Below are 23441 nucleotides of genomic sequence, written 5' to 3'. Positions count from 1 at the left end.
AGCATCTGTACAGCTACCCCCAGACTCCACAGGGGGTCAGGACTAGCTTGCCTGTGTTCTGTGGTTGTAAGAGAAAGCTGAAGCAAGGCCCCAGGCAGCTGGAGAGTGGCTTGGTAGTTAGAGAGCTCCTGCAGGACCGAAAGCTCTAGCAAAGTCCTAGCACCCACCCTGGACAGCTCACATATTGCCTGTAACTCCAGCTCCGAGGGATCGGATGCCCCTCTCTAACCTACTGTATTCATGTATCAACCCCCCTGACCCACACACATAAATATTCAATTTAAAATGATAAAAAAGAATTTGAAAAAAAGAATAGATCAGTAGTCAAGAGTGCTTGCTGCTCTTGCAGAGGACCCACAGTGCCTGAAGCCCACACTGGGCAGCTCACAACTGCCTGTAACTACAGTCCCTGGGGAGTCTCACCCCTCTTCTGGTCTCCATGTGCAACAAGACACATGTGCATGCATAAATAAAAACAGAAAATTTAAAAACTACCTAGACAGACTGGCTCAGCACCAAGGAACTCACAAGAACACAGCCACAGAAGTGGCGCACACAGCCCAGGCGTGACCTGCACCTCAGAGCTCCACCAGGGGTCCCCAGCCATACCTGAGGCTGTCGAGTACGCATGGCCGTGAGCGATGATGCCTTCAATGAAAGCGATGATCTGAGGGATGTTCTCAGTGACTCTCAAGTACACCGTTGGCGGCAGAACCTGCAAGGACGCAGACACAGGCACCAGGGATGATCTCCAAGCTCATGGGCTCATGCCCAGACCCGGTACAACAGGGTGGCAGCCATTCTGAGTCAGGATGCCCCAGTGATCCAACTGGCTTTTCCTGTGTGGTTTCCCTGCTCTCAACAGACAAGACTGCTGAGGAGAATAAGAAGCCAGGCAGCCAGACCTTGGTGCCAGGAATGTGCCTGCCGCTGACAGGAATGTAAGATAAATCAGGGACATTCTGGCAAGGTGCAATCATTTCATCCTACCTCATACACGTGGGCTTCTTCAGACCCAAGGAGAGGAATCCAGCTCACCCTGATGCCCCAGACCAGCTCCCTCCCCTGAGGCCATCATAGGGTTTACTCAGCAGGTCTAGATTCAGGTCCTTTCCTTCGGTCTTGACACCACAAGGTACTAACACTGGAATGTTCTAGATAAAGCAGGTGAGATGCCACTTCCCTTTACAGGAGGGTAAACCACTGCTTACCTTCAGGGCTGCCATGTCCTGTTTAAATTCTTCTTCAAAGAGACTGGCAAGAGAAGCGGGCGAAACATTCATCTGCACAAGGTCAGACAACCACAAGGTCAGCACACCCGGAGGACGACACACACCCATCCCGGCAGACCAGGCTACCCCAGCCCTGCACACACACCCATCCCAGCAGACCAGGCGCTACCCTTGCACACACACCCATCCCAGCAGACCAGGCTACCCCTGCACACATACCCATCCCAGCAGACCAGGCTACCCCTGCACACACACCCATCCCAGCAGACTAGGCTACCCCAGCAGACAAGACGGTGACCACACGCCCCAGGAGGGCTCAGCCCCAAGAAGGGAATGTTGATTTTAAGTGTTAAACCACCCTAAAGCTCAGTAGTTAAAAGGCTTATGGGCCCTGTCGACTGGGGACATGACAAGATACAAACACATTAAACAGGGAACTGGTACCCATGTCCTTAGGCTGGGGCTGTACCCAGCTCCTGAGTGTGGAGGCGGTGGCCACAGCAGAGCATCTGGGCAGGAAGACCCCTAGCACTGGGACCCAGCAGGGAACACAGACTTTCCAGCCCAGAAGCAGAGTTCTTGTCAATCATCCCAGAACAGATGGGGGAGGGGCAAATGAGGCTCCACCCCAGTTGAAGAGCTATCAGCAAGTGAAGGCTGCTGGAATGGGGGAAGTCAGTTATCCACAGGGCTGTGGCGTGCACATCAAGGCAGCACTATTAATCCAACGGGTTATTAAAAACAAAAACAAGAGAACATCGAAGGGGATGAGCACGCACGCACGCACGCACACGCGCCCGCGCGCGCGCGCACACACACACACACACACACACACACACACACACACACACGGTGTATATATAAAATTGTCAAAAGAATAAATTTTTTAAAAAATTTAAAAGAAAGAGCTGGAGGGCTGGAGAGATGACTCAGTGATTGAGAGCACTGGCTGCTCTTTCAGAGGTCCTGAGTTCAATTCCCAGCAACCACATGGTGGCTCACATCCACCTGTAATGAGATCTGGCGCCCTCTTCTGGCACATGGGCATACATGGAGACAGAATGTTGTATACATAATAAATAAACTCTTTATTAAAAAAAGAAAAAGAAAAAGAAAGAGCTGGAGAGATGGCTCAGAGGTTAAGGGCGCTTGCTGCCTGCTCTTCCAGAGGTCCTCTGTTCAATTCCCAGTAATCATACAGTGGCTCACAACCATCTGTAATGAGATCTGGTGTCCTCTTCTGCCATGCAGGTATTTTTTGCACTCAGAATACTGTATATGTGATAAATCTTGCTTTAAAAAAAAATTAAAAAAGCAGGGGATGTGTGTTATTGGTGCACGCCTTTAACCCCAGCACTGGAGAAACAGAGGCAGGCAGAACTATGTTAGTTCAAGGTTACCCTAATCTACATAGTGAGTTCCACCTCAACCACTGAGCCAGCTCTTCAGTTCCTCCTTTTCAGGTTTTTAACAGCATGGTCATTCACAGAACACTGAAAACCTGGTTTATATTTTCCAATCTTTTCTATTTCTGAGTCTGTCTACATAAATGGATTTACACTCGGAAACATACTGAGAAACCCTTCCCAAAGGAGGTCACAGAAACATCCTGGGATTTCTGCCAGGAATCTGTGGCTCCACTCATCTTATATTTAATCTCTGATCTGCTGTAGGTTGGCTGTGAGGCATGACTCTAACTTGGGTTTGTATTTTCTCCAGATGGTTATCCAACTGTCAACACTATTGACAGAATAATCCAACCCTAGCGATGTGAAATGCCATCTTTTATCACGAAACAAATTCCATTAATTATTATGTGTATTTCTGGCCTCTGTAGTATTGTTCTTTCTCGGAAAGAAGATAGAGCAGGGGCTGTCAGGGAATGGGAGGAGAGACAAGACGGGGGGGGGGGGGGGGGGGGGGGGGGGGGGGGGGGGGGGGGGGGGGGGGGGGGGGGGGGGGGGGGGGGGGGGGGGACAAAGGATACTCTAGGGAGAAGGGCACAGATACCTTAATTCCCACCAAGCTTCTGGCCTTCGTATAATACATACAACCTGCCACAGATAGGTCCTGCATGTGCGCACATACACACACACACGCACACAGTGCCATGTGACTTCAGTGCGTGCACATGCACATACACACGCACATACACACACACACAGTGCCCTGTGATTCTACTGGGGAGATGGAAGGGAACACAGAGCAGGTGTGGACCAAAGGAAGGATTCCACCCAAGTCCGTGGTGAGCCAGTGAGTTCATGGAGTTCCCATCAGAAACACTGGTGACCCAAAGGCAACTAAGCGACAGAGAATCCCACTCCACTCTCCAATCTCAGGGTGAGAGGCCTCCTGCCAATCTCACGAGATGTGAGGGCCTCCCTCCTCCCCCAGGAGAGAGTCAGGGAGACCACAACTGCTCTGATTCACAATGCTTGTCTGGCCCAGAGAAAACAAGTACACAACACATATATATACATACACACACTCACACACACATGTATTTATATGTACATACGTTCATAGATAAAGAATTATCTATAGCTTTTTAAATATGTCTTCACATCTGGTTGTGCTATTCCCTCTGGATCCTCTATTCAAGAGAATCGCACTCTCAAAGTCAGACGGTTACATTTCATCCCCTAGTGGCTGGTCACAGGGCACACCGGGGCACTCACCATGAAACAAACTACACAGGGCAAGTGCCAAAACCCCTAGTCCTTGCTATTCCAGGTCCTCTCCTTCTCCGGGAGTCAGTGGGCCAGGCTTCGGCACTCCAACAGAACCCCTGGCCTTCAGCACATCCCACCGCCTTCCCAGGAAGCCAGACATGCAAGTTAATGCCCTGGGTCAGAAAAAAGTGTCTCTGGCTTGAATCACTGTGAGTTTTCACAACATAGCATAACATACACCAGGCAGTGGTGGCGCACGCCTTTAATCCCAGCACCTGGAAGGCAGAGGCAGGTGGATCTCTGTGAGTTCGAGGCCAGCCTGGTCTACAAAGTGAGTTTCAGGACATCCAGAGCTACACAGCGAAGCCCTGTCTCAAAAAGCGAGGGAGGTGGCTGGAGAGATGGTTCAGTGGTTATGAGCACTGACTGCTCTTCCAGAGGACCAGGGTTCAAGTTCCAGCACCCACATGGTAGCTCACAACTGTCTGTGACCCCAAAATCTGATACCCTCGCACAGAAATACAATATGCACGCAGGCAAAACACCAATGTAAGTAAAATAAAAGGATAAATAAATTGGTTAAAAAAAAAAAGAAAGAAATACATAAAAATACAATAAGCAAAGAAAAGAACTGCCACACAGCCGCCGGGCTGTCAATCAAGGCCAAGTGCTCACCTCGTTAGCTCTCCTGATTATTTTATCATCCACATCAGTGATGCTCATTGCCATGATCACATTGCACCCAAACACCTTGGTCAGGATCCTTCGGATAATGTCAAATCTGACGTATGAGCTGAAAGAAAAAAACTGTTGGCTTGTCTTCAACACACAATCAACGTTGCTATTAGACTTTTAACTTAAAATTGTTTTATTTCTCATTCATTTGTTTTATTTCACGTTCATGTGTTTTGCCTGCATGGATGCATGTGCACCATATCTTTATTTGGTGCCTAACAAGGTCAAAAGAGGGTGTCAGAGCACCTGAAATCAGAAAATATACAGAATGGTTGTGAGTCACCACGGGGTGCTGGGAACTGGACCCAGGTCCTCCACAAACAAGTGCTCTTAAGTGCTAAGTCATCCCTCCAGCCACCAGCTTTATTATTATTGTGTGTGTATGTAGTGTGTGTGTGTGTGTGTGTGTGTGCGCACATACTACAGCAGCATGCATGTAGAGGGAGGTCAGAGGAAGTTTGTGGGACTCAATGCTCTCCTTTTACCAGGAGTCCTGGGGACCAAACTCAGGTCATCAGGCTTGTACAGGAGGTGCCTTTACCCAGTGAGCCATCTTTGCCAGCCCCATGATTGTTATTCTTGAAAAGGAACGTGTTATAATTTAGCACCACTATGTTAACTTCTAAGCTGTGTTCTACAGTCGATAACTGGTTCATAGGGAACTATTTCAAGTACTTCTTTACAAACTGAGTCCTACCTGGTAGCCCAGAAGGGTTCCTGCAAGAAGCAACCAAAAGGGGCTGGAAAGATGGCCGAGTTCAAGTCTCAGGACCTGAATTTAATTCCTAGCAACCACATGGTGGCTCACAACCATCCATAATGAGATCTGGTGCCCTCTTCTGGCCTGCAGGCAGAACACTGTATACATAATATATAAATAAATCTTTAAAACAAAACAAAACAAAAAGGCAATCAGCAGTTCCATCAGTTCCAGGATAAGATTAATGTTTTTAAGTTTAGAGCTGTTGAGTGAGTTTGCATCTATCTAAAAGTATAAAAACTCCTATAATACAACATTAACAAAAGGTCAAATGACAAGAGCTTTTTACTGTTCTCATTCATGCTCGAGAACCGGGATTTTCCATATTATTCCAGTGCAAGGGAGACAGACAGGGAGGTGATTCCTGAGACTCACTGGCCAGCCACTGAGAGATTCTACTTCAAAACAAACCGGGGACAGAACCTGATGACGACACCTGAGGCTGTCCTCTAGCCTTCACACTTGTGTTTAATTCAGGTCTAAAACTGCCCAAGTAAAAATGTGCAAGACAACAACAAGATATTAGGAAACGGGGAATGTCAACAAATGCAGAACTTCCTCCCAGCTCCAGTGCTTCCCAGGAGAGCGGCCCTACAGCGCTGTCACGGCTGTGTTAAGTGGCACTTCATATATACTATTTCCTGAAGTTACCATGAAGATTCCAAACACTGAGCTATTATCATTTCTGTCTCGACTCAAAGCAAGAACCAGGACTCCAGCAAGTGACCCATTCAAAGCCAGGCGATGACGGTTGGATTCGGGTCCCTGGACCAACCTTAGAAACATCTAAATCACTCTGCGTTCCTCCACACCAACTCTCTGAGTGTCCAGACCTGAGCACTGAGTATACAACCAAAAACAGCTGCAGACACTAAACGAGACTAACAACTTGAGGTCTCACAATTCCCAGCATGCAGTCACTACTCGGCTCACTTAACAGATAAAAATACAAGCTAACAACTTACCCTTTCCACAATAAATGATCCTCTAACTTTATCACCAAGTTCAAATCATGAAAATCACCAAGTTCAAACAAGGAAACTTACCAAGCATGGCCAAGGTGTGCATGGTCGTACACAGTCGGTCCACAGCTATACCTAGGAACATATTAAGACCCACCATGTGAGATAGCTGCAAAAGAGAGCCCTAAGCCCTCGATAACAATCATTACGCACACACGCGCACACGGTGTTTCAATGACCGCTCAGGGCACCACACCTGTGGGTTTCAGGGCGGACTCGCCCCTGCAGACCCTCACGCCCCGCCCCGCCTGCGCACGCACCAGGAGACGGCGTCCGTGCGGGCCACGATCAGCGGCTCCTTCTTGCCCGTGAGGCTGTTGTGCACCTGCACGCCGGTGTCCTGGCCTTGCGGCCGCTGCCACGCTCGCCCGCGCCGCCCGAGAGCCAGCGCCTCCCGGAGCAGCAGAGAACCCGGCCCAGGCCCGCGCGCCCGCAGCATGTCGGGGCACACTAGAGAACCCGGCACAAGGCAATTCCGCAGGCCAGGCCCCGCCCCGCCCCTGAAAACAAGCCACGCCCGGCGACCCAGAAGCCACGCCCGAGTCCCCACAGGGCTCCGCCCACCCCCGGAAGAGAATACTCTCCCCGGCTGGAGTCAGGCGGTGAACCCAGCTGTGCAGTGGCGCATTGACCACAGTGAGAAACAGGGCTCCTCGGCCGTTCCCCTTTATAGCGCAGGTCTCATAGCTCGTCCTTGTGGATAGATTGGTCCCCGTGTACGTCGTTGTGCCTGCTGCTGAGACCTGGTGTGCACTGCAACATTATGTACATACGTGACGTGTGTATCTCAACACTCCAACACACTGCCTACTCCAGAAACACTATGCACACCAGCGTACACTCATCGTGTCTACACTCACTGTGCTTTAACACACACTGCACCCCAACATACACACAGCATGACTGCCAGTATGCCCCTTGCCACACTCGGCACATGCATCCTCAGACATGTTTGCATTCCGTACACACAGTATTTGTGTACTTCACACTGTCCTTTGGCCTTAGGATGAAAGAACAACGCCGGGAAATGACTCTGTTCGCGTATATGTAACTGGAAATGTCTTCTGGAAAGACGCTGCTCTTCCAGAGGATCCAGGTTTGAGTCCCAGCACCCACTTGGCTACTCTAGTCTATAATCCCAGTTCCAGAGGGGCCAATGCCTCTTTTGGACTCAGTAGGCACTGCACACATCGTCCACAGATAGGCATGCGTGCGAAATACCCATTCACGTAAGAATAAATTGCTTAAAAAATTTTTAGAGCCACAATGGTGGTGTTTATCTGAAATCAAAGCTTTTGGGAGGGGGGATGCAGGAGCATCAAGTTCAAGACCAGCCCCCCCCGATATGAGATCCTGCCTTAGAAACCAATCGAAACATGATGAAAAGTTCCATTGCCCGTCTCCTGAGAACTGTCCTGAGTTAGGTCCCCTTTGCTTGTCCGGTCCTTACGACACTGCGCAGCCTCCGCCCTTCTGGTCTTGGTTTTCACTCGTTTTGCTGCTCTCCTGCCAGGGGAATGATTAAGCAGCTGTGTTCCTGGAGATCTTTTCTCCTGACGATTCTGGAATCTCACTGCCTGCTTGAAGCTAAACTGCCACGTAAACAGACTATGTTTCTGTACCTTATGGGGATCATCCGTGGTCCCCAAATGTCCCAAGTTCTCCCGGAATTATTCTTCTTCACAGCCACCTGCCTTCATGTGTGTGTTTGTCTCCTTCTTATAGCGATATACAATTCTCTTTCCCCACCCGCCTATCTCAGTTGCCGAGATATGGTTTCACTCAGTAGTCCAGGCTCTAACTATGTAAATCTTACTAGCTTACTTGCCTTTAAACCCCCCTGCCTCAGTCTTTAAACTCCAGTTTGGGGATTACAAATGTGGGCTGCCACTCCCTGAGTACTTAACTGTAAACTCTTGATCTTCTTGCCAAATCCTGCAAATTCACCAAAGAGCTTGGCCTGAGAAAGTCCCTCAAAAACTCTTCCTGTGCAGGTAGTGAAAGATCTGCTAGAGAAAGCTTTTACTCTAATACAAGACGTGTCTGTCAAAAAACAGAAACCAAAGGTTGGAATGTGGAACTCAAAGAACTAGAGCGGATATTTAAAATAGCAGTTCTAAACTGGGTGTTGGCTGCGCACGCCTTTAATCCCAACCGAGGCAGGTGGATCTCTGTAAATTTGAGACCAGCCTAGTCTACAGAGTGGGTTCCAGGATAGGCTTCAAAGCTACACAGAGAAACCCTGTCTTGAAAAAACAAAAGAAAAACAATACATTTATTTGCATATGTGTGTGTATGTCACAGCAAAAGTGAGGTGGTCCAAGGACAGCTTCGGGAGCTTCCTTCTACAAGGTGGGGTCCTGGGGAGTGAGCTCAGGTTGTCAGACTTGATGGCAAGCACCTTTTCTGGCCAAGCCATCTTGGTGTCCCCAGGCTTGTTTCTTATTAAAAAAAAAACCAAAAAGGTTGCACATAGCCACAGGCTTGGACTGGGAATGGAAGCCCAGCTCAGGCTAGTTGAAGTGAGAACGGGAAATTGGCATTTAGCTGGAGGGTGCCCTTTGTCCCAGGAGCCTCACTCAGGGAACACCTCCAACCAGAGCCTCAAGGAGCCAGATTCTCTCTCTGGACCCATGGTCATTGCCTCCCCAGCCTCTGCCTCCCAGGAAGAGGTTTTTCTTAAAGACTGTATTTATTAATAGTGTGTATGTGGAGGCCTGAGGACCAGCTCTGCAGACTGGTTCAGTCACTCCACCATGTGGGTTCAAGGGTTTGAACTCAGGTTAACTCAGCCATCTCCCAGTCTTTGATTTTCTATACAGTCTACTTAAAATGCTTGGTTATAGTTAAACTACATTTTATCAATTGGTCTTCTGAGCATGCTTAGAAAGCCACTTTATAAGGTCAATTTAAAAAATAAAAACTTTTTTACCCCAAAGAGGTGAACATACTCAGTATTCCCAGGACATAAAACATTGTAGTTAGCATTTGGTAGGTACTTGTGAAATAATTCTGGTCAGGTGAACAAGATGTCTTTGGGTTTGTGTCTATGAGTTCAATGAGCAGCAGAATGGATTAAGAATATTGTGAACTTTCAAAGGTAACCGGGTTCAAACTCCGGTTTGGCTATCTTGGGAAAGGGTCAGTTATACCCAATCTTTATTAAATTTAGATAGCGCTGAGATTAAGATACCTGTCTCTTAATTGCTACTGTGGCTTTAAACTGTTTACATGACCTCTGAGGAATAAGGCCCACTTTTCATACTCAGTTCTGGACCCCTGCCCACGCTTTATTCCACGTCGTGTTTCCAAGCCATATTCTTAGCCTTTGTGCAGACTAGTGGACAAATACTTCCTTCTGGCAACTAAGTGAAACTTCTGTTTCTGGCTAGTACTGAAAGCAGTTGAATGTTAGTAAAAAGGCACCACAGGACAGCCAACTGACGTTAGCCTGCTGAAAATGTACGCCCTGTGCTTCAGGGTGCACACCCACAGCAACGGCGCAATCTGAACGATCTAACTCGAAAAGCAGACAGCTGAATTGAATGTCTCTTGCTGCACTGACATTCCTATGACCGATCGCTGAAACGAGTGCGGTCGCCCCCGTCGATACTCTATTGTAGAGAACTGCGTGGAAGTGTGGATGTCACGGGGGCGCAATGAGTACTTCCACACGTGCCGAGGGGGTTAGGATGTCACCGTGTTTCAAGAGTCGTTCCAAACCGTTCCAAACTACATCTTCTGGGTCTGAAGGGGTGAGTCCTGTTCTGCTGGAGGACGAATCCCGGAGGCTGAAATACAACACCGAGCACGCTGGAGGAGGCTGAAGACAGTGAGCTGACCTGGCGCCGCGGCGACATTCCAACAGGCGAGGCAGAGAGTGGTCATTAGCGCTCGGCACACGAGGACACAGCGGACACAGCGGCGGGAGGACCCGGGAGCACCGCCCAGGCAGCAGAGCAAGACTGAGGACCCGGGACTCTAGAGAGGGGAAGGCAGCAATGCAAAGGCGCGAAATTAGGCGACCGCAGGCCAGACTCCGCCCCGGGGCGGCACCTAGGCCGGAAGGGGGCGGGACCGCCGGAGCCCGTCGCCTAGGCAACTGCTCGCTCGGCCCGGGCTTTTCAGAAAGCCCTAAATCCGGGGCTGTGGGGGAAGGGCGAGATGGGGATCCGAAGGCTGCGCTAACCTGCGGGCGTGCGCCCGGGGTGCCCGCAGACTCCTCAGTATGGTGAGGACCCGGCAGCCTTGGAGGCGGCAGGGCAAGGGCTAAGATCGGGGCGCTGCTCTCGCCAGCCCGCCCTCCGTAGACCTCCGAGGTGCACAGCGCACCCCTCGGGGGCCCCTTTGTCTCCAGGTCATTCCAAACTCAGCTCCGAGAGGCGACACAAAGGGACGGCGGGGAAGGACGGCGCAGGCGCGGGTAGCCGCCGAGGATGCTGGGAGTGGTGGTCCCGCGGTGCCTCGGGAGCGGCCCTCCCGCGCGGGTCCGCAGCCCCTGCCCGAGCCCTGCGCATGCGCGCCCATTTCCGCCTCCCTCGGACCCGCCTGCTCGGTCCTGCTCGCCGAGGACAGCTCTCTAGTACTAGGCGTGCGGGAGGCGTTGCCGGCCCCACCACACCTCCTTCTCGTCCAGATTGGCCGCAGAGGTAAGAGCCGCCAGGGGATTGGCTGTTGCCGTTGCCAGTTCCGTCCGGGGGCCCTATTTATACCGCGCTCGGGGGCGGGGGGACTGCAGTTCAGCCCGGTGGATGGTGGCTGCGTTCTGTGTAGTCCGGTCTGGAGAGCGGCGGTGTGGCGGCTCGTCCGGCCCTGGAGTGTCCTTAGAGGAGCGGGCCACCTCCCCGCCGTGCCTGGCCGGCGTGCGGCTCCGCCCAGTAGGTCCGCCACCGAGTGCCAAACTCCTAGTAAAGTTTCGCGTCGCCGGCCGTCCCTGCCCCGCGCTGCCCCGCGCCTGTCCCCTCCGCGACCCTGGCCCCTCAGCGACAGTGACAGGCCACGCCCTCGCGCGGGCCGGCCTTCGCGGCCCCGCCGCCCCCCGGCCCGGGACAGTGAGGGGCGTGAATGCGGTGGGGGCGGGGCCGCCTCCGGGAGGTGGAGGGAGGGGGGTGGCGGAGCGCATGCGCGCTGCGCGCGGGGCTGAATGTTTCCCAAGTGTTTGAAACTGGTATTTGGGTTTTCCACGTTGGACAAGTGCGGCGAGGCGGGCGGCGGAGCGCGCCCTTCCCGCTGCCGGCCCCGCTTTCTCCGCTCTCCACGCTGGTGGCGGGTGGGCGGCGGTGGCCGGCCCCCTTTGGGTGTGTGCGCGCTCGTACGCACGGCCCCCCGCGCCGCCCGCCGCCCGGGAGGGGGCCTGCACGGCCGGCGGGGCGTGCGCCAGAGCCTCGGCCGCCGCGGCCCGCGCCTGCAGGCGCCGGGGTCCCCGCGGCCCCGGAGGCGGCGCGGCGGGCGCCAGATGTAGCCGCCGGCCGGCCCGGCCGAAGTGGCGCGGGGGGGCGCGGGAGGGCGAGAGCTTTTGCATTTTGCAGTGCTGTTTGAGGGGGGCGGGGGGTGGAGGAAGCGGAAAGCCGCCGAGTCGCCGGGGACCTCCGGGGTGAACCATGTTGAGTCCTGCCAACGGGGAGCAGATCCACCTGGTGAACTATGTGGAGGATTACCTGGACTCCATCGAGTCACTGCCTTTCGACCTGCAGAGGAACGTCTCGCTGATGCGGGAGATCGACGCCAAATACCAAGGTACGGCGGGTGATGGATGGGCGGGGGCGGCCGCGTCCATCCCCGGGTCCCGGCGACGAGGCTGGCCGGTCCTGCAGGAGCTGGAGCTCCCGGTGGCGTCCTCGGAGGGCTAGGAACAAAAGGTCTGGAGCGCCTTTGAGACGCCGAGGTCCTTGTGTGCCCAGCCCCGGGACATGGAGGAGGAAGGAGCGCGAACGGCTGGCTGCAAGGCTGCGCGACCAAAGCGCTCTTTGTAGTGAAGTGATGAGGCGGTGCTGCGGGGGAGGGGGCGCGGGGCTCGCCCGCGTCCTCGGGGAGGGGGCGCGGGCGGCCGCGCGAGGTGGAGTGCATTACGGACGCGGCGGCCGCAGGGCGCGGGTGCCCAGTTGGAGAGGCGGCTGCGGGCCGGGCTCCCGCGGTCTGGAGTGCCGGTCCGGAGAGTCGCCGCCCCCCGCCCGGTCCCGAACCCGAGTGTTACATAAAGTACTGGGCAGTCCGGACCCGGGGTCGCGCGATCGCCCAGGCCCTGCCTGCCTGGGCCCTCCCTTGGCTCTGGACCCGGCTCCGGGGCCCGACTACGAGGGGCGCCGGCGCGGTGTGCCTGGCGGAGGGAGAGGGTGGAAGGGAGGATCGTAGTCGACTGGGTCGGTGCACGACTGGGCTGTGTTCGGTAGGCGCGAGCTGGGGCTCTGGCCCGAGAGGAGCGGGGCAGGTGAGAGACCTGCAGTCCTCCCGGAGACCCTGGCTGCCCCGAGTGGCGAAGAGGCGGAGCCTGCGTGCCCGCCGGTTCCTGTCGGTTGTTGGGGAAACTTTGCTGCTAGGTCAGGGGGCTCTGCTTTGGACATGGATGGCCGCTCGGAGTTTACTCCTGTTTACAGAACTGCGCAGCAGGGAAACGGAAGAGTTGGGGGAGGTGGAAGGCCGACGCTCGGGCCCGCACACCGAGTCCTGCCGGGGAAAGCGCCCCTGCGCGCTCTGTCCGAGCTGCAGCTTCGCAGCTCGGTTTATAGGAGAGTCATTAACATATTGCGGAACGTTCCGCCTCTGCGGCCCTGTGATTGGTTGCAGCGTCCCCCGTGGAATGTCCTTATCAGTGTGCTGCGCAGTCATTGGGGTACGGCCTGCATGGGGGCGGGCCTGGCTCGGGGACGCGCTCCGGTCTGTGTTTCCGCTGCCTGCTATTCTCTCTGTGGCAGAGGGCCGGGCGGAGGGAGGAGGCGAGTTGATTTGAATGTCTTCGGGTCGCCCGTCCTCTGGCCTCGGATTGGCTCCTGCCTCTGCTGGGGCGGGCCATTGTCGCGGCTCCTGCTGTTTGATTGGTTGCCTCCTGTGATCTCCGCCCTCAGCGTCGTCGATTCACAGAGACCTCGGGGCGGGGCGGAGCGCTCTCGGCGAGTCTCATAGGCTGCCGGGATCGCGGTCACTTTCCGGCCGCGGGGCCATGGCGGCAATGGCCCCCGGGAGGCCGCTGCGGTCTTCTCGGCTCCAGCACCGCACGGGCAGCTCCGGCCACTTGTCGCATTTCCCGGAGGCGTGAGTGAGCGGGGAGGGTCCTGTCGGGTCGCGGGTCGGTGTGTTCGGGTGCTGTCCTCCTGGAGCCTGGCCGACGCGACTCCCGCGCTGTGTGGACCGACCTTAGAATAAGCCCTTGCTTGCTCAGAGTTACTGTTGTAGGTGGAGCTTTTTGACGGTCGCCAGTGCTTCGGGTGTAGAAGAGTCTGGAAGAACTTAGGGTTCGGTCCTTGTACATAGAGCTTGTTGCCTGAGTCATTTTTCAAATGTTATAAAAATACCTTGGAAGCAGTTGCCTCATTAGAAACTTAGACTACCTTATGTAAGTTAAAATAGCTTTTAGAGAACAGGACAGACTAGATGGTACTGCGGGCCATCTCCCGCAGTTTATTCACCTCCGCTGGTACTTTATGGCGGTCCAGCAGCACTCCGAAGTTCAGCTGCGTTGTTCCTGTCTGCTGCTTTCAGTGGTTTTATTGATTACTTTGCTTAGGGTAACTGCTATTGTGTGGGGCCCACAGTAACTTTGTGGTAAGTTTTTAATGGGATTTTTCTCCATAAGCTTCACCTAAAGCTGAAAGAAGCAGTTGTTCAAATTTAATTTAGCAATGGATAGAATTGCTCTTCTATAAAATACCAGCGTTATTTTTTAAATATGGCTGGGTGCGATGACACATGCCTGTAATCCCGTCGGAGGCAAGATCAGCAACTCAAGGCCAGCTTTGATTGTCTAATGTATTAACCGTGCTGGGTTACAAAGAAAAGAAACCTGACTACTGGCTAAGCCTAAGTTAAATCCACTTAAATAACACAAAATTTAGGTTGTTGTTCACTTACTATCGTTTTTTTTGATAAGGTTTCACTGCGTAGCCTTAGCTGACCTGGAACTCCTAAAAATTCTAATGCCTGTGAATCTGGAATTTAAGGTATGTGCCATCATGCCAAAAAATGCCTATTTTGGGTTATTTTTGATAAGTCAGATCAGTTGACTTGTCTCTTTGGAGACTGGGACTGTTCATCCTCCTTTGCAGTGGGATAATGTCTTGTAATTCTTCCTGGAATGCTCCAGAACCTGAACATAGCCTTCCCCGGTACTTCCGTGTCAGCCCTTGTTGATATCTTGTAGGATTTTTGTTGTTATTTTTGTTTGTTTTGAGACAGGGTCTCCATATATACTCCTGGCTGGCCTGTATAAGCTACACTGGCCTGGAATTCAAAGACCTCTGCTGACCTCTGCCTGAGTTCCTACGTTCACTGTCAGGAGAAAAGAGAGCAGAGTTTCTGGATAGCCCTTCTGATTTCCAGTGGTTGCCTTAAGAAATGGCAAAAGGGTCTCGAAAAAATCTGGTACTATTTGCTATTTGAGGAAAATTACTCAAGGACCTTTCTGTGTATATAATTAGACTTTGGTGCACAATGTTTAAGTTGTCTAATCCCTTATTTTTAAAGTGGCCAACGATTTTATTTGCTCATTTCTGGCATTTGAAGCGCTCTCTGGCATCTTTGGCCTGAGATCCTTTGTAGTCTTGAAGCATTCACTGCTGCAGCCACCCACTTTGCAGGGTTTCCCTCCGTCAGCGTTACAGACGCCCACCCATTCCCCTACTTTCCTACTTTTCACCCCTAGTTGGACTGATTTGATGCTCGGCGCAAAGGATCTCTATCTGCTTGACAAAGAGACTCACCATACTTGGATATAAGCACACAAAGATGGGTTTGGCACTTGTCTAAGGCTTTGGTGGCCTTATAAACCTGAGCTGTGGGTGAGAGCGATCTCCAGCACTTCTTGTAAGGCAGTGTTGATACTCATTACACCTCAAGCAGAAATCCCTCCTTGCATTGTGGCCGTGGGTTACCACAAAGCCAAATCATGAAAACACCCAGGCTCTAGGGACTGTCTGCAAAGGGAACACTATTTGTTCTTGAGACGGGGTCTGGGTGTGTAGCCCAGGCTGGCCTCACACCCGCGCTTCTGCCACAGTGCCGTGAGTCCTGGAATAGGGGCTGTACTGAGCTGAATTCTTAGACTTCTTAACAGCTTTTATTTCTTGGGAAATTGTCTAATTCCATTTGCCAAATATTTTATAAGCATATAGACTTATTTTTAGCCTTCCTAAGAAGGCTTAAATTTAATACTAGGGTTTAGTTCTCAGAATGGTAATATTGAGTACTCAGAGATAGGCAGGAAGATCTCTGTAGATTCCAGGGCACCCAAGGCTACACAAAGAGACTGTTTTAAAAAAACAGTATTATAAGCCATAAATTTAATTATTACAAGTTGTAAAGTCAAATCTGTCACTTTGATTTTAAAGCAAGGTTGTCTTGAGCAAAGCATTCTTGTTTTCAGTAATACAGAACATCATGCCAGAGTGGTTCAAGAGGACAGGTACACACAGAGCCTCTGCTGCAGTCCCAGTCTGTAAGCCATAGGGTCCACACGCCTTCTCTGTAGAGTATTACAGACATTGAGATGCTCAGATGCAAGGGGGTGGGGAGTCCTGATCTCAAACGCGAGGAACACGGGTAAGAAGTGCCTGTCAATTACAGGGGAGGTGGAGACAGGTGCTCGCTCCCTGCTCCAGAGTCAGTGAGACTCTGTCTCGTGTAAGATGGAGAACAAAACCCGAACATAAAGAAATACAGAATAAAAGCTCTAAGTTCTTACAGAGATATTTGGACAGGAATTGTGAAAATACAATGGACTGGGGAAGAAACAGTTGAAACTGAAGCCCTTTACCTAAGCTTGAACTTTTTGTTCATCTCCTCAGCTTTGCTAGGTGGGAGCCACGGCTCACACATGGCAAGAGTTTTACACAGGGAACTGGGGCCCCTCGTGATTTTTGATTCAGTTGGTGTTGGGCTTCTTTCCTTGCGATGTGTAATGCAGACTATTTCTGTTGTAGAGATCCTGAAGGAGTTGGATGACTACTATGAGAAGTTCAAGCGGGAGACGGACGGCACCCAGAAGAGGCGGGTGCTGCACTGCATCCAGAGGGCCTTGATCCGCAGCCAGGAGCTGGGCGATGAGAAGATCCAGATCGTCAGTCAGATGGTGGAGCTGGTGGAGAACCGCACCAGGCAGGTGGACAGTCATGTGGAGCTCTTCGAAGCCCACCAGGACATCAGCGACAGCACTGGCGGCAGCGGCAAGGCCGGCCAGGACAAGTCAAAGAGTGAGACCATCGCTCAGGCAGACAAGCCGAATAACAAGCGGTCCCGGAGGCAGCGAAACAACGAGAATCGAGAGAATGCATCTAATAATCACGACCATGATGACATCACCTCAGGAACGCCCAAGGAGAAGAAAGCAAAAACCTCAAAGAAGAAGAAACGCTCTAAGGCCAAAGCAGAGAGGGAAGCCTCTCCCGCAGACCTCCCCATTGACCCCAACGAGCCCACGTACTGTCTGTGCAATCAGGTCTCCTATGGAGAGATGATTGGCTGTGACAACGACGAGTGCCCCATCGAGTGGTTCCACTTCTCCTGCGTGGGACTCAACCATAAACCAAAGGGCAAGTGGTACTGCCCCAAATGTCGGGGGGAAAACGAGAAAACAATGGACAAAGCCCTGGAAAAGTCCAAGAAAGAAAGGGCTTACAACAGGTAGTTTGTGGACATTCACACATGAGAACAGACCCGCCAGTGTATTTGTGTCGCTGCCTTTGCGGAAGTCCGAGGACGGTCAGATGGGGGGGTCCTCTCCTCGGGACGGCGGAGACAGCCTGTGTCTTCATGGTGTACCTGTAACCAGACTGGGGCTGCAGATCAGCAGTTTAGAAACTACAAAGAGAGGTTCCAATTAAACATGGCAGCAAATGTCAGACTGGTTTTGGGGGTTGGGGAGTGACTTGGAAGTAATATAACAGATGTATAAAGAAGAGATTTAATTTGGCTGTTTTAACAAAAATGTTATGGTTTACAAAAAAAAAAAATTCACCAGGTTGCTGAAGTGCAGCAAGAGTGCTTGCTTCTCTCTACCACAGTGTATATCCACATGACAAGCTGGTCAAAGGTTTAAAGTCTAAATATTATTTTTTAAAAGGGTAAATGAGTAAATTTTACATGACATTTTATACATGGCCTATTCCCCAACTGGCCATTTTAAATGACTGGGTACAGTTTTTATAGGTCAGACACAAGTGATTCAAATCTTGCCTTTGCTACCCTAGGTCATAGTGTAGCCACCTTTAACTTATGAAGTGTATACAGGTACATTTCCCAGCCACCCCGCCCCTGCTGTATTATAACCGGAAGTGCAGCCTGGTGCTGTTGTGAAGCCAAGGTGCGCGTCCTGCTGCGTGTGTGAGCTGTGTAGATGTTGTGTCAAGAAATAAATGAAACTTGACCAGTTTGTTTCTTTAGCATCTAATTTTAACATATAAATAATTTTAAAGTTTTTTGTCTTAAAAATTTATACACCAGCAGTTTAGACAAAGCCTTAAGCAAATTGTATATTACTGATGTCACATAATAAGGAAGTAGACATTATGTCCATGCCAGCAAATCAATGTCAAAACTACTTAGAGCAGAGGTTAGGAAGTGACTGTGTACTAGAGGTCAGCCCCACCATCTGTTGTGTATGGCCTGTGAGCTAAGAATGGGCTCTGTGTTTCTAAGTGCTTTGAGAAATCTCATTTCACGATACATGAAAGTCCTATGAATTCAGATTTGAGTGTCTATAAATAAAGACTCATTGGAACACAGCCATGCTTATTTCCTTATGTGCTGTCTGTGGCTGCTTGGCAGAGACCGCTGCTGACAGCTGACGTTGGCCACCCATCGCGTCCTTAGCTACCCACATCCCTGGGTGACAAGCACACTGCTTGATCCGTCTGTGGGGCCTCTGGGCCAGGTCACTGTAGAGTCACTGTGGCGCCTGTCGTTGGCAGTGTCCGTCAGGTAGCTGTTGACTTTTGAGAATTTTTCTTACACTGGGCATAAATTCGTTTTCTGGTCTTTCCATTGTAGAGTTACTGGGTGAGCACTGTGTCACAGCCAGTAATGCCTTAAACTTTAGCCCTGTGTTCATCGATGCTCACAGACACTTTTACTTTCTGGCAGAGTATTAGAACCTTTAGGAATAAATCTACTAGCCTGGCAGTGCTGGCACACACCATTAATCCCAACACTGGGAGGCAGAGGCAGGCGGATCTCTGAGGTCAAGGCCATCCAGGGCTGCAAAGAGAAGCCCTGTCTCAAAACAACAAAAATCCGACTGAGCCAGAGTTTAATAAATGATGAAGAAAGCTAAAATATATCATAAAAGGGGTCAGAGAAACGGCTCAGCAATTAAGAACACTTGCTCTTACAGAAAACTCAGTTTTGATTCCCAGCATCCACATGGCTCATGGGAACCAATGCCTCCTTCTGACTTCATGGGCACTGGGCACGCAAGAGGTAACTTACATTTACACAGGCAAACACTCAACACATATAAACAAAAATACTCAGTGCAGCAGGAGGCAGAGATCTCTGAGGTTGAGGTCAGCCTGGTCTATATAACAAATTCCATTCCAGTCCAGCCAAGACCACACAGTGACACCCTGACTAAAGGGGAAAAAAGAAGAGGTAAAAACTCAACAATTGTTTGGGAGTTTCTCTTTTCTAATGAAGCCAGTAATGAAAAGCTAGAAGATTGAAAGGAGTACATTTTCTTTATGTTTTGTTTCAGACAATGCAATCAGGTAGGGGAGAGATAAGATAGCGGGGCACCTTGCTGTGTGTGGACCTCATCTGTCCTGGGGTTTACTCCTAACCCCGCTCAACTCTTGGCCCAAGTTCTTCTCTTTCACAATGCCTGCTTCATGTTAGCATGGCTTTGAGAAGTAAGGGCGGTTACTCCAGTAAGACCGTGGCTAATGTAGCAGGGCATGCTAAGAGTCTTCTGATGGTGACCTATCATATGGCACCTTGCATGTGCACAAACCATGGCACCACCTCCCACAAGTTGTGTTCGCTGGCTTGAATCACTGATCAGTCCCAGGCGAGCACCTTGCTGTGTCAGGATCTAGGGTTGCAATCAGGATGTAGGAAAGTTCTGCCACCCCGGGGACGGATACTGGAGACGGACACTTGGGTCTCTTGGGACAACTGCTTCCAGCTGCTCAGTACTCACTTGTGGGCACAGTTCAGACAGGTCTCCCTATGATGCGATACCTTTGCTGGTATTGTGGTTGTTTTTGTTTTTTCCATGAGTATGGCCCACAGAGGCCAGAAGAGGGCATTGGGTCCCTTGGAATTGGAGTGTTAGCCACGTGGGTGCTGGGAATCAACAGGTCCCCTGCAAGGGCTCTTTGCTCTTCACCGCTGAGCCACAGCTCCAGCTCCACCTGTTAAATTGAACAAAGGAAATGATGAGTAAAGCAAGGTTTGAGGGGTTCGGGAGGGCTGACACCCCAGGTTCTAGGAAGGGATGCTGCCTAGTTACAGGGTCCTACCCACAAGGATGTTGGCTCCCAGCATGAGTGTTGCTGTGGCTGTTGTGATACCTGGTCGCAGGCTGCGGGAGTGTTTCCTGTAGTGCTGGGTGGGCTATGGCCATCCCCAGCCTTTCTGTTATGCAGATTTAGGTTGTCTCTAACTTGAAGCTCTTGCCGCACTCAGCCCATCTGAGCTTCCTGCATTTCTATCCCTGTCCTGACTTACTGTCTGTTCATCCTTAGTCTCAGGCTCCCCACGGCAAAGGGAGGAGAGTTGATGGGGTCTGGGCTTTCCCATGTGGAAACCTAGTCAGGGCCAGACTAGGGCCTGCTTTCCTGAGACACAGGGCCTGCTCATCTAAACCTCTTGAATTTGTAGGAGGGGCTCAGGAAGGCCGGGGGTAGTTACACAGTGGGAGGAATAAAGAGGGCCTATTTGGGAATAGAAATAGCCCCTAGGGCTTTTTGAATATTACTATTCAGCGTTTGACTCACAACAGGAGGGCGCTAAACCCCCACCCTTAGCTAGCTCTGGGATTTGAGGGTGTCCCATCCTTCATTCTGTGCCTCATGTCTGCTGTTACCTGATTTTGTTCAGAAAGATAGGGTAGTGTCTTCTCCCATCTAAAATCCTGGCTAAAGGAAGTTACCGGAAGTAGCAGGTTGAATAATTGTAGCATTCTGTTAAAGTCTTTGTAGCCAGATGTGATACACACCTTTAACCCCAGCGCTCAGGAGGCAGAGGCAGGTGGATCTCTGGTGTTTAGGCCGGCCTGGCCTACAGAGTGTTCCAGGATAGCCAGGGCTACAGAGAGACCCTGTCATGGGAAAGGAGAAAAGCCCGTGGACTCATGGCTCAGAAGATAAAGGTATTTGCCTCCAAGCCCGGCCATCTGAGCTCACTCTTTAGTAAGCTAGGATTGGACTCTAGGGTTTTTTTGAGACAGGATTTATTTGTGTGGTTCTGGCTGTCCTGGATCTCACTATGTAAACAGTGATCAAAGGCATGTGCCACCACCACCCGACTGAGATTGGACTCTCTTTTATTTTCAGTTTTTTTTTTTTTTAACGTAGGTCAGAAGAGGGCATCAGATCCTATTACAGATGGTTGTGAGCCACCCTGCAGCTACTGGGAATTGAACTCAGAACCTCTGAAAGAGCAGCCAGTGCTCTTAACCTCTGAGCCATCTGTCCACCTCTGAGGCTGGACTCTTAAAAGTTGTTCTTTCTCCTCAACACTTGTGCCGCGGCACATATGCACAAGTAGTGCTCACCTGCGTGCACACACACAGTATGGGTTTTGGTGTTTGCTAAGCAAGCCAACTTTGGGTCAAAGCATGGAGCACTGCTGGTGAGCAGGCCTACTAACTCACTCACTTTTGAGGGTTGGGGTGACACCATGTGTGTGCTCATGCTGCAGGACAAGTGCCCTGCCGCCACACCGTTCTTGTTTGTTCCGTTCCTCCAGCTCTAGTTTACTTCCTGTCAGATCCTTTCCTTCTGTTGCTCACATTGACCTCGAACAGGTGATGCAAGTATTTTAGTTTTGTGGGCTACGGTTATGTTTGTTTTCGTTTTCAGTGTTAGATCCCTTACATCCCTGTGGACAAGAAGACCCAGTTCCCGGTTAGGGATTTTGTTTATTTTTGGAATGGGCCTGGAACTTGCTAAGTAGCTGGGGCTGGCCTCAAGCCTGATCATCTTGCCTACACTTCCCTAGTGCTAGGATTACTATGTGCCACCATGCCAGCTTCTAGTGAGGGTTTCCCTCTCAGGTGAGGGACCTGACTGGTTCAGGGCCTGTGCAGCCTCTGTAGCATCCACTGCCTTGTTCCAGGTGGCCTGGTGGTCGGCCTTGGTGCTGCTTGAGGGTCAATTGATGGAGCTAGGAGCTGTGACCAGCCCTGTGGAAGATGGGAGAAACTCTGGGGCACAGAGTTGAAGGTTTTCCTGAGGGCTTTGTTATGGGGCTCTGGTAGCTGACACCTGGCACGCATTGGTCCCTCATTCCATCCAACAACCCCCTCCCCCGCAGAAAGGAAAGGGATGTGTGCACGCACTGCTGGGTGGTCTCCTGCAGCAAGCTCTCACCAGCTGGAAAAGGCAGACCTGGAAGGAGACTTGGGGTTGCTTGGTGTACAGACCAGTGTCCTGCATAAGTGTTATCTGCCGCTAAGAAAGCAAGTGACAGTTGTCACTACCCTGTGTGGCGGTTTGAATGAGAATGCCCCCCCCCCCCCCCCCGTAGGCTGATATATTTGAATGTCTGGTTCTAGTTAGTCAACTGTTTAGAAAGGATTGTCGGGCTTTAGAAACCTCAAAGCCTGGCCCGCTTTCTCTTTCTCTCTCTCTCTGCGTGCAGCTTGTGGGTCAGATGTAAGTAAGCTCTCAGCTCCTGCTCCAGTGCCTTGCCTGCCTGCTGCCATGCCCCCCCACCAAGATGGTCATGGACTCACCCCCTGAAACTGTAAGCAAGTTCCCAATTAAATGCTTGCTCTTTTATTTTATTTTATTTTATTTTCATTTTTTTGAGACAGGGTTTCTTTGTAGCTTTGGAGCCTGTCCTGGAACTCGCTCTGTAGACCAGGCTGGCCTCAAGAACTCATGGAGATCCGCCTGCCTCTGCCTCCCAAGTGCTGTAATTAAAGGCGTGCGCCACCACCACCCGGCTAAATGCTTCTCTTTATATGTTGCCTTGGTCATGGTGTTTGATTGCAGCGATGAAATAATAACTAAGACACCTTGCATTATTCAGGAGGCCTGAACCACACACACACACACACACACACACACACAGCCCCATAGTATAAAAACTATGCCTGTGGGCGCTACATTTCCTCCCAGTCGACAGCGACATGGATTGGTATCACCCACGTGTGTCTGGGTTTATGCTCACACGTGGTGTCTCTGTCTTCTGTGCTGTGGCACCTTGGAAGTTCTGTATGGATTCGCTCTCCTGCCTGGCATGCTGGTGTAAACTCTATTTGATGAAGCCTAGTGCAGTTCTTTCAGCTCATGTGTCTCTGACACGCTTATGAGGCAGTGGCTCAGGGCAAAGGCCTGCAGATGGCAGACGGCTTCTCTAATGCTGTGAGCTTCCACTGACCCTCAACTTCAGTGCCAGAATTCAGCAGATTGCCTTTCCATGTGATCTTGAGTTTTGTTTGTTTACCGGCAGCTTTTAAAACTACCCCCACTTTGAATTCATCTGGTAAGGTGACAGGCTGTTGGTGCTCACCCAGCCATCGGCCCTATGGCTTTCTCTTATCCTCAAGCCATTTAACAGTGTATTTTGTTTTTTTTTTTTAAAGATTTATTTATTTATTATGTATACAACATTCTGCCTCGATGTATGCCCGCACGCCAGAGGAGGG

General features: G+C 51.2%; 2 protein-coding genes across 10 annotated transcripts in view; one reads left to right on the top strand and one right to left on the bottom strand.

The window, feature by feature from the left end:
* The window catches only part of Cars2 (cysteinyl-tRNA synthetase 2, mitochondrial), a 29488-nt gene extending 22556 nt beyond the window's left edge, over positions 1 to 6932 (bottom strand). For 2 of the 6 annotated variants that reach the window (XM_050136920.1, XM_050136915.1), the window contains exons 1-5: positions 6682 to 6932; positions 6446 to 6496; positions 4580 to 4697; positions 1212 to 1283; positions 610 to 715 (exon numbers count right to left, since the gene is read on the bottom strand). In XM_050136920.1, the coding sequence (XP_049992877.1) occupies positions 610 to 715; positions 1212 to 1283; positions 4580 to 4697; positions 6446 to 6496; positions 6682 to 6860 (526 nt within the window). In that variant the 5' untranslated portion in view covers positions 6861 to 6932. Of the gene's footprint in view, positions 1 to 609; positions 716 to 1211; positions 1284 to 4579; positions 4698 to 5336; positions 5498 to 6445; positions 6497 to 6681 lie in introns of those variants that run through there. The other 4 variants (XM_050136917.1, XM_050136916.1, XM_050136919.1 and 1 more) reach the window with 3 other exon arrangements.
* A 3766-nt stretch (positions 6933 to 10698) lies between these two features.
* On the top strand, positions 10699 to 18351 carry Ing1 (inhibitor of growth family member 1). Of its 4 annotated transcripts, XM_050136931.1 has the most exons (3): positions 12034 to 12157; positions 14505 to 14574; positions 16552 to 18351. In XM_050136931.1, the coding sequence occupies exon 3, from the start codon at positions 16698 to 16700 to the stop codon at positions 17253 to 17255; it is 558 nt and encodes a 185-aa protein (XP_049992888.1). In that variant the 5' UTR covers positions 12034 to 12157; positions 14505 to 14574; positions 16552 to 16697; the 3' UTR covers positions 17256 to 18351. The 4 variants fall into 4 exon arrangements, with proteins under 4 accessions (XP_049992889.1, XP_049992887.1, XP_049992888.1 ...); XM_050136932.1 differs by lacking the exons at positions 12034 to 12157; positions 14505 to 14574 and adding an exon at positions 10699 to 11070; XM_050136930.1 differs by lacking the exon at positions 14505 to 14574 and having other exon boundaries at positions 12009 to 12157.
* The last annotated feature ends 5090 nt before the right edge of the window (positions 18352 to 23441 follow it).

Source organism: Alexandromys fortis, unplaced genomic scaffold, assembly GCF_014885135.2.
Source record: "Alexandromys fortis isolate MF-2015 unplaced genomic scaffold, M_Fortis_MF-2015_v1.1 scaffold_3, whole genome shotgun sequence".
Classification (NCBI taxonomy): Eukaryota; Metazoa; Chordata; class Mammalia; order Rodentia; family Cricetidae; genus Alexandromys; species Alexandromys fortis.
This window is presented reverse-complemented; position numbering and strand designations above follow the sequence as displayed.